Source organism: Euphorbia lathyris, chromosome 2 (genome assembly GCF_963576675.1).
Source record: "Euphorbia lathyris chromosome 2, ddEupLath1.1, whole genome shotgun sequence".
Classification (NCBI taxonomy): domain Eukaryota; kingdom Viridiplantae; phylum Streptophyta; class Magnoliopsida; order Malpighiales; family Euphorbiaceae; genus Euphorbia; species Euphorbia lathyris.
The window spans coordinates 86,532,646-86,543,492 of record NC_088911.1 but is presented as its reverse complement, the minus strand read 5'-3'; the positions used below and the strand labels follow the sequence as shown (position 1 = coordinate 86,543,492).

The 10,847-nt window shown below is 31.6% G+C and overlaps 1 protein-coding gene across 1 annotated transcript; it reads left to right on the top strand.

Annotated features, from left to right (window-relative positions):
• The first annotated feature begins 2,135 nt into the window (after positions 1 to 2,135).
• Positions 2,136 to 4,118, top strand: LOC136220660 (protein CUP-SHAPED COTYLEDON 2). The gene is made up of 3 exons (XM_066008459.1): positions 2,136 to 2,413; positions 2,486 to 2,769; positions 3,369 to 4,118. The coding sequence occupies exons 1-3, from the start codon at positions 2,233 to 2,235 to the stop codon at positions 3,903 to 3,905; spliced, it is 1,002 nt and encodes a 333-aa protein (XP_065864531.1). The 5' UTR covers positions 2,136 to 2,232; the 3' UTR covers positions 3,906 to 4,118.
• Positions 4,119 to 10,847: the final 6,729 nt, after the last annotated feature.

The following is a 10,847-nucleotide window of genomic DNA, read 5'->3' as shown; positions in this document are numbered from 1 at the left end:
AGCAAATTTGGATCATGTATGGAAAAAAATATGTTGCCCTTCATTTGCTTAGCTGCAATCAAATTTCGTGAATGAAGATGAATGAGTGTGCAGGCGGAAGCACCCTTAGCTTAATGGTTAAACGTTCGACATCCTTTCCTCCTTTGCCTTTTTTCTCTAGGTCTAAGTAGGAATTTCATTTTAGTGTGGATTGTGACTAGTTTTTGTTTCTCCTCAGATGATGCCATATCACTAAATAAATTTACATAGCATCATTTGAATGGTGTAGTCCCGACCCATTATAAAAAATTGGGATAAGGTACCAAAATAGGTCTAAGGTTTTTGGGGAAGTACCAATTTAAGCTCAACGTTCAAAATAGCACCAATATAGGCTTAACGTTTACAGCATAATATCAATTTAGGTTTAACGTTTACAATATACATCAATTTAGGCCTCACGTACAAAATAGCACTAATATAGGCTTAACGTTTACAAAATAATACGAATTTAAGCTTAACGTTTTACAAAATATATATACAATTTAAGCTAAACGTCATAATTAAATTAATCATATTATATTCTTTCCCTATTAATTTTATATGTTATCTTTTTATTTAGTTCTATATTTTTATTTATTATAGTACAATTAATTAGTTTTCTTGCCCATTAAAACCATATATTTGTTTTTCATCAACCATTTCATTACTTCTATATTACATGAGTAATAGAATTTAGTAGTCATGGAATCATTTATGAAAAACGAATATAAGATTTTAATGGGTAAAAATACTAATTAATTGTATTATAATAAATAAGAAAATATATTTAAATAAAAAGATAACATATAAAGTTAATAGGAAAAAAATATAATATATAGTTAATTTAATTGCGACGTTTAGCTTAAATTGGATATATTTTGCAAACGTTAAGCTTAAATTTGTATTATTTTGTAAACGTTAAGCCTATATTGTGGCTATTTTGTACGTGAGGCCTAAATTGATGCTATATTGTAAACATTAAGCCTAAATTGATATTATGTTGTAAACGTTAAACTTATATTAGTGCTATTTTGAACGTTGAGTCTAAATTGGTACTTTCCAAAAAACCTTAGGGCTATTTTGGTACCTTATCCCTAAAAAAAAAAAAATTTGATACTATTACATTAAGTGACGGGACATTATTGAAAGTTAAAAACAAAAATTGCAATTTACCCCAATTTAGTTAAAAGTCCTTAACATTGGAAGCAAGTTGCGTAAATATGAATATGAAAATTGTGATATTATTAGATGAAGAGAGAAGGAAGAAGAGAAGAGAAGAGAAGGCAGCCCCACCCCACCATTTGTATAGCTGCAAAAGGCTACAAAAGGCTAGAATGAGGAGATATAGGGGGAAGGGAAGGGGAAGGGGAAGGGGGTAAAAGCCTTTTTGCCACCTTGCTTTTAGCTACTCCACCACCAAATCTTTTTGTCTCATGTGTCAAACTCTCATTTGCCTAATCTTTTATTTTATTATAACAAAACCTACAATTCCTTACTATAGAAATAAAGCAACTGTGGAATCCATGAATCCAAATCATTATATGTGTGTTCTTGTAACTTCAATTCTCAGAAACACTCATTTCTTAAAAATAATAGCAGAAAGAATTAATGAACAAAAACCCAACTTAAAATAACAAGATTAGAGAAAATAGAAGAAGAAGAAGAAAAAGATGGCGTGTAATAACAATGTCTCTGTCAAGGATGATAATTAAATATTTGTACTGTGCTGACAGAAGAGATATGAAACAGCTTTATTGATTCATGGTCAATATCATTTTTTAATTTTGATTTTCTGATAATTAGTTAAATCTTTGTAAAGAAAAAAGAAAAAAAAGAAAAACTAAACTACTTTCTGTTCCTTCCCTTTCATTTTCTTCACTGACAGAGAATACCTGCACACTTTCTCACGCACGCACGCATACTCACAGAGCCCACTCCTCAGACACATACATCACCTTCTCTCTCTTTCCTTTTGGCTGTTTTTGCTATATCAGAGATCAGATCATACCTTCTCATTATCAATTTCGCCTTTTACCCTCTGCCCCTTGATTCATCAAATCCCCCCTCCCCCCTTATATCACTCTCTCCCCCCAACCCCTCTTTACCACTCTAAAGTCTCTATCTTTCTCCTCACATTTTGCCATGTGGGTTTTTTGATTTCTCTCTACGATTTCGGCTATCTATCTCTTCTTCTACTTCTACTTCTGTTTTGCAATGGACAACTACAGGCATTTTGACAATGGGGATACCCAATTGCCTCCTGGCTACAGGTTTCACCCAACTGATGAAGAGCTTATTACTTACTACCTCCTTAAAAAGGTACTCGATAGTAACTTCTCCGGTAGAGCCATTGCCGAGGTTGATCTCAACAAGTGCGAGCCCTGGGAGCTTCCTGGTAAGTAGTAGTATGAAGTGAATTAAAAGTTTGTAAACTTTGAGTATGATTAATTGTGTAATGTTATGGCAGAGAAAGCTAAGATGGGAGAGAAAGAGTGGTACTTCTTTAGTCTGAGAGATAGGAAGTACCCAACTGGACTAAGAACTAATAGAGCAACTGAAGCTGGTTACTGGAAAGCTACTGGGAAAGACAGAGAGATATACAGCTCTAAAACATGTTCACTTGTTGGAATGAAGAAGACTTTGGTTTTTTACAGAGGAAGAGCACCTAAAGGAGAGAAAAGTAACTGGGTTATGCATGAATATCGTCTTGAGGGCAAATTTGCTTACCATTATCTCTCTCGCAGCTCTAAGGTACTAGACTAGACTTACCTTTTTAGCCCTAATACCACCATCTTATGTCATCACTACTGCTGATACGCTATTACAGTTGTTTTAGCTGTTGTTAATCTAGTATATGATGTAATAAGACATATCATATGAGGTGGCAACTTAACTAGCTTCTTGGTAGTTATGGTTGTAGGTTTTAGCTCTCATCAATTAATGTCATTTCCCTATAAACTCTCATGTCATTACTTTGCAGAAACAACTCTACATTATTGCTCTTTTATTTATTATATTCCATTCATCAAATCTGTTGTTGAGCATTCTTTCAATATTCTTCCATTCACTAAAGCTTTCTGCCCAAATTAGAATTAAGACTTTAAAAACATGTTTTCTTTCTAGCAATTCTGGTTAGGGTTAGAAGCAGCAAATCTTTTTTTTTTTTTTTTGATCTTTTTCATTGGTGCTAGAAGGAGGGTCGAACCTCCAAGCAACAAATCTTAAAAATATTATATTAGATAGAATATTAATACATATCAGGATCTGGTCCAGCTCTTATATATTTGGTTGGTCATATATTTGATAGAAACCCTAATACAGTATTTGTGATAATTTCTCATGTATTGCAGGATGAGTGGGTGATCTCTAGGGTATTTCAGAAGAGTGGCGGCGCCGCCACAAGCAGCAGCGGTGGTGGAAGCAAGAAAACCCGAAATAGCAGCGGGATCAGCCTGTACCAAGAAGCAAGCTCTACTCCATCAGCTTCTCTCCCGGCGCTGCTTGATCCAACGGCGACCACTAATGACAGCTGCTCCTACGAGAGTCATGCTCAACGTGAGCACGTGTCCTGTTTCTCCACCATTGCATCCAACCAGAACAACAGCACCTTTGATTTCCCTCCGCCGCCACCGCCGCCTCTGTCTCTGCTGGATAATCCCTTCGGACGCTTCCAAAGAAGCATAAATCCGTCTTCTTTCCCAAGCTTAATGTCTCTACAGGAGAATCTTCAGCTGCCATTCTTCTTCCCCTCATCCGAACCTCCCGCCCCGGCACCAGCTCCGGCTCCGGCTCAAGCGTTCAACTTTGGCGGCATGAATTGGATTGGCGGATCAGACGATGGCGGTGGAAGGATGACGACGGAGCTGGACTGTATGTGGACCTACTGATGAGTAATTATTGTAGTATGTGTGTCGGTGTTTTAAATTTAGGTAATGTTAATCTGAACTAATGTAATGTTTTCATAGTGATCAGGGTTGTTTGTGTTGTGGGAGTTTGAAGTCATTAAGTGAATTATGTAATATGAAATTGTAGGGTTTTATGTGATAATTTTAAGTACGAAATGCAGCAGCTTTATCTTTTATTATAGGATATATAGCAGAATATTAAAACCGTTGCAGCAATTATTAAAATAATGTAGGTAGCTAAATCATAAGCGTGATTAAGATGTTTCATATATAGTATATAGCTAGGGTGAGGGATCTTCGATCTCTATTGGATAGTGTGATTGTTTAATACTGCGCTAAATTGTATGGAGGGAGGCCACTGCCCAATGTAATTTGTTTTCGATGATGCTTTATTTCGTGTAACAGAAAGAAATCGTTATTTATAAAATAACTTAACTTTTGAGTATTTTTATTCTGAGGTTAATCAAATTTAGTGGTTATACCAAAGTTTGTAATTTGTATATTGTAATTTGTATATACCATGAGAACTTTATACTGTATTAACCTAAAAGTTCAAATCAAATGAGATCCAATACAATTATTTTAATAAAATAATGACTTGAAAATATGTGTTTAAATACAATTTATGTTCATATGGATGAACAAAGTCAATAATCTAATCAGTCTTGTCTAGTCATTATTTGGTTACTTTTTAAGTAACTTTTTTAATTGGATTTTAATATTAGCATAATGTAGAGGTTATAAATTATAATTATGTATTCAATGGATTAGTGTTTTACTGAATAGATAATGAGTTGTTTTTGTGTTATACCATCAGTTATTTTGGTTGGGTTAAAGTGAACTTACTAACTTAAATATAATAAAAGTATTTAAAAACATTGTTATTTTTTTTTTATGTATTTACATGTTACTTTAATTAATAAAATCATAATTATTATGTGTGAGCACAACTCTAAACTCTCATATTTTTATATTATTTTAAATAAAAAAAAAACTAAAAAAATTACGTTTGATTTCTAATTAAACAAATTACATAAACCTAGCTAACATGATATTGATGGATTAAGAGTTTGATAAATAGATTTTAGGTCTAATTTTTAGATAGCAAAGGTTAAGTTGTTAATAAGAAATGAAATAAATCTTAAAATGTATAACTATGTTCTCCTATATGCATTAAATTCACAATTACCAAACGTGGTAAAATAACATGTGATCCGAAACATTACATCTAATCGACACTAACTTTCATGGGTTGGTATGATTATGAGTTTTTTTTGGATTGAGTTGGAATTGATTCATTTAGCACTAACCCGATAATTTCCACTCCTAATGTAATATAAAATTTAAAGATTTTTATATCATACAATGAATTTTAGAGATTATAATATTAGTAGCGTGATAGTTCAGGGGTAAATATATTTTCCTCTATTAGTCGTCCAATTTATTTGGTGCGTGATACTAATATCATTATGATCTCAATATTGAATTCCGTGACTCTGATATGATGTAAACAAAAAAATCTAACTCACTCAAAAATGTACCTTGTATGGAGAGAACCTCTCACACATATAAGGAGATATATATCTCTCCAATTAAACAATATGAGATGTTTAGAATTAATTTCTTGAAAAAAATATACATATATTTGTAATGTTTATCGATGAGCGATAAAAATGATGCACATTTACAATGTAAATGACGAGATTCATAAGTGAGAAGACAGTTTGATCAATTATTTCTCAAATTGACTCCATTTGTCAACGTTGGTAAAATTGTTATTGTATGCCAATATTAGAGTTAAAATTGAAACATTTTAAATGTTAGAGGCAAAATTACTCTTAATCCTAACTATTAATTAATATCAAGAGTATTTTTGTACCTTGTTGCTACCTACTCAAAGTCAAATATGAAAGTCACTCCACGTTATTGTTTAGTATTATGGTAAATAATTTATTAGTCTCCATCTTTTTATGTAATACACTGTTTAATCCTCTATTTTGAAAAACAAATTACAATGTCTCTATCTTTTATCAATGTTAATCCATTGGTCATTCTGTCTATTTTTTTAGATTTTTAACCGTTATATTCGACATAAACATATAGATAGAGAATAACAGAGTAACATTACCATTTTGTATAGTATTATATACAAAATGGTACAAAATGGTAATGTTACTCTGCTATTTTCTATCTATATGTTTATGCCAAATATAATGGTTAAAAATCTAAAAACAAATAGATAGAATAACCAATAGATTAATATTGAAAAAAAAGATAGTAATCTCATAATATGTTTTTCAAAATAGAAGACTAAACAGTGCATTAGGTATTACCCTTACTATTATAAAAGATTCTTAACTTTTGTTCGGTTAAAAAGCAAGCAACCATCTTATGTAAATGCTATTATAAACAAGTTTAACTTCGATTTTTTTTTTTTAAATTTCGTAGTCATTTAGATGTTATATTAATTATATTAGAAAAATTGGCCATTTAGATAGAAATGTAATTTAGAAAATAAAAAAGCGTGGATTTACGTGCAATTCGGTTTTAACATTCTTAATTCTTCGGCTTTTTCATTTTGAGGTCGTAAATTTTAATATTTTTTATTAGATTAAAAGAGTCGTATATTAGTAAATTATAAACTTTTAATGTTGAATTTTGAAATTGAGGTGTAAGTTATTATGGGGGAGAGAAGAGTTAAAAAAAATGTATATTTATAGGGAAAGGTAGTAAAAAAAGAAGTAGGTAGAAAAGAAAGAAAGGCAGGTAAAAATGGGGTGATTGATTAATTGCCTCTCTTCTCATCTCTTCTATTGTCTTGGACGGGGTCCGCCTCTACGACGAGACATTTCACAGTACTATCTGCATCCTACATCTCCATCTCCATCAATAAACAAACTTAATATATTCCCATCTCACTCTTCCTTTTTTTTTTTCTAATCCAAATATAAATTCCTTTTTATTTTTCCTTATATAATCATATTCATACTTGCTCATAGCCACCGGTTAATATTTCATTTTATTTTTTGTAACTAAAAAGATAAATATATTTTTTTATATCAATTATTGAGAGTACTTCACAAGAAAAAGAAGTTTAAACAATCCAGTACAACTTGATTGAAATATGATTTAAAGATAAACTTTTTTTGTTCTTTTTATGTTGATCTTACTAAATCATAGTTGCCTTTAAATTTTAAATGATTTTATGATTTGATATCAAAATCTTGATTTGAATAATTTTATTTATTGATGGATTTTTAAAACATATCAAGATAAGTTTATATCTATATTGTATATGTTTCAAGCCCATGAAATATTCGAATTAGAAAATATATTACAGATAATAATAATAATTAAATTTAAATCTTAACTTAAATTTGAAGGAAAGGATCCCATCTTCAGAGGGTCTGTAGACATGTCAATAGAATTTTCTTTACTTTTTTCCGGAGGAATGAGAGGGTTTATGCTCGGGTAAATGCAAGTAACTTTTAAATGGACATACCTATCACACTTGGTGCACGCCACATAAAGACCCTCATATTCAATGTGCTACGTGGAATTGTTCACATCAAACTCATCAATTAAAATCTTCATTAAAAGTGTAAATATGTCATGCATGTAGGTATTAAAAATGAAATAAGAAGAAATATCATACAATTAGGGTTGTAAATGAGTCGTTGGATATTTGGTTTAATAAAAACTTGATTGTGTTCGACTAGACTTATAAACAAGCCGAGTTTGAACATGAAAAACTCGACACGAAATCTCACGAGCTGATTCGATTTTAGATTCGTGAACAAGCTCATAAACAAGCTCGGTTACCATGTTCATGAACAAACTCATGAGAAAGATCGGTTCAATTATTATTTTAATATAGTATTGCTATAAATGAGGAAATGCAAAACGACATACTTTTGTGTGAAAAACTTTAGTTTTGTAATTTTCAAAACTACATAGTTTATAAGCATAACTAATGAGTTGTTCGTGAATAAAGTTCATGAATATGAACAACGAGTTGCTCGCGGGTAAAACTTGTGAACAAAGAAACAAGCTTCTTTGAGTAGTTCACGGTTAGATAATTTTCTTAATGAACCGAGTGTGAACAGGATATTGCACTCGAACCAAACTTAAGTTCGAGCTCGTCCATTTTATGTTGAAAACCGAGCATGAACAAACCAAAATTCGACTCTAACTCGATTAGAGGTCTAATCACAACAAGAGGGAGTGAAGCTATGTAGCTATTATATGAGTGAATGTGTGTGGTTGACATATTTGTAAAACCCAAAATGTAAAACCATTAGTGTGTTATTTATAAAAATTCCTTGAATGTATGCGGATAATTCATAGAAAACACTTAATTGTATAATTATATATATTAGCATACTAATTATGAAGCAGTTGATATAAAGGGTGAATTACACCTATGGCCACTGCACTTTACCCATTTTAATATTATGGCCACTGAACTTCAATTCTTAACAGTATGATCACTGAACTTTACACTCTTTAACATCGGTGACTAATCAATTTTAACCAACTGCTTAAAATGACCGTTAACAATTTCAAAATGAAAATATTCAAGAATTAAAGTTGTTCAGAACGAATTTACCATGAAACCACATTTTTTATTTTCCAAAATCACATTTTTGGAGCTTTCTCTCTCTAAAAATTTACTTAATCTCTCCTAACCAAACAATACCTAAATGATCCCAAAACGAAAATTTCCTTGGAATTTCATTAATTCTTCGAATTTTTTATTTTGAGGCCATCAACGGTCGTTTTGAGGTGTTGAGTGGCCACCGGTGTTAAAAAGTGTAAAGTTCGATGACCAGACTGTTAAGAATTGAAGTTCAGTGGTTACAATGTTAAAATGGTAAAATTCAGTGGCCATGGGTGTAATTTACCCTTGATGTAAATGTGAATATTAATAAATATCTTAGGCAGGGAGTAGAGTAGAGTATAGAGTAGTGTGGTACAAAGAAAACAAAAGAAAGTTGCCTAATGTACATGGTATTGAAATGATGAAATATGAAGAATAGGTACTTTGTATTGTATAACTAGGTATGGCAATCATACACATAAGTTGCGACAACCCTATCTATACATATATATATTGCATACCCTATTTATTACAACATAGAAAGCATATACATCCTATTACTATGTTTAGCATACTTCCATTTTACTAATGTACAAACAGCTAATTTACAAAACACACTTATTAATTCTATTCTGTAGTTTCATCATTATATATCAAATATCAATGGGGATAACTTGGTATTCAATCTTTTACTATATATGTATATACTACAAAAACTTCAATAAAATATACTCAATTAAATACCCATTCATCATCATAAATTTAATTATATTTTGTGCATGGAAATGGTATAGCACGCTCTGTACCTTAATTGTGCTATGTTTTGGATTTATAATGGATTGGGTGCTGCCATTTTCTCATCATATTTGCCTATATAATGTGTATAATGACTACCTAAAACTCCAAAAGCTAGCCTTTGGATCATATAGTAAACACATTTTGTTTTTATTAATTAACCACATTTTAGAAATTTATCAACTTCCAAGCGTGGCTTGTTTTTGTTCATGGGATATAAGGATTCCCTTCTAGTTATTTATTCATAAATTCACAAAATGTCCATCCAATCATAATAATTCATTGTCCTTCCCTTCAAAAATTATATGTGTCATTCCACTAATTGAACTGTCATTGGACAAAAAAAAAATGTTTTTTTTTTTATCAAAATTGAAAACTTTCAGTGCGAATTATGTAAATGGAAGAAAGTGGAGATGTTAAGATATAAGATGAGGTCCTTCAATCTACAGAATATGTTGATCAAACTAAGTTGGAGTAACCGAATAGGATCAACAAACTATCAGAGAGGGGCTGATATACGACGTCTATTCTCGGATGCTTAAGTCAGTAATTTTACTAAGGAGAAAGTAAGTAAGATTTGAAAGCACAGTAAAGACATTGATTACATATATTGTGTCTCTTTAAGAATGACTATTTATAAATAAATGAAAGGTACCTACTCATGAATAGCTTTCCACATATTGACATCTGATTGACTTATATTTTGTATGCTTTTATGTCTATCTCCCTTTTACTGTAAATTACGACACTTCTTAGGGATTATGAGTGTATCTTGGCGTCTATGCTTCTTGCCTAAAGCTCCTTATTAATGTATCCATGTCTTTATTTAATACGATATCAGATGTCCGTCCTGGCTTGAGTCAAAGCTCTTTACGACTTTTTTTAAAAATTAACCATACTTTGAAAGGATGGGCCCGATTTTGTTATTTCCGAATCCCACCTTCTCTTATATCTGTAGACATTTTCCTTCTGTATGAAATGTTTAGCTCATGTCCTTTCAGTAGAAGTACTCATTACATATCCCTCGTTTCTAAAAAATACCTAAAGAATAGGTAATAATTATGAGTATGATGCCTTTTGAGATCCATCCAGCCTGCCTTTATAAACTCATGAAGTAAAGATTTATGTTTGCACCTTTTTTTTCATATTCCTCCTTGCAATTTCTATAAGTTCCTTTGCTTTCTTCTTCTCCTTTTCAGTAATCTTTGGTAACTCGTAAAAGTTCAGAAGATTTTGTCTCTTAGTTTGAATCATGATTACCAAGTCACAAAAAGCTACTTTTTCCAAACCAAAAAACGCCTCCACTTCTAATACTTATCCAAACCTTATTAAACAAGTAAACCTGAATGTGTTTTCGCAGCCCTCCACTTTATCTGCTAATATCTTAGTGAAAATCGTATCTCTCTATCCATGGCCGGAACAAATGTCTCTTAGGCTTCCCATAGAAAACAAAAAGGCGTTTGATCCTCCACCAGGTACCATAGGAATATTTACCTGAAATCTCCAATAAGATATGTGTTTCCCGTTGG

Coding starts and splice junctions, on each gene's coding strand:
- LOC136220660 (XM_066008459.1), top strand. CDS start 2,233: ATGGACAACTACAGGCATTTTGACAATGGGGATACCCAATTGCCTCCT. Junction 2,414..2,485: donor CGAGCCCTGGGAGCTTCCTG/GTAAGTAGTAGT, acceptor ATGTTATGGCAG/AGAAAGCTAAGATGGGAGAG. Junction 2,770..3,368: donor ATCTCTCTCGCAGCTCTAAG/GTACTAGACTAG, acceptor CATGTATTGCAG/GATGAGTGGGTGATCTCTAG.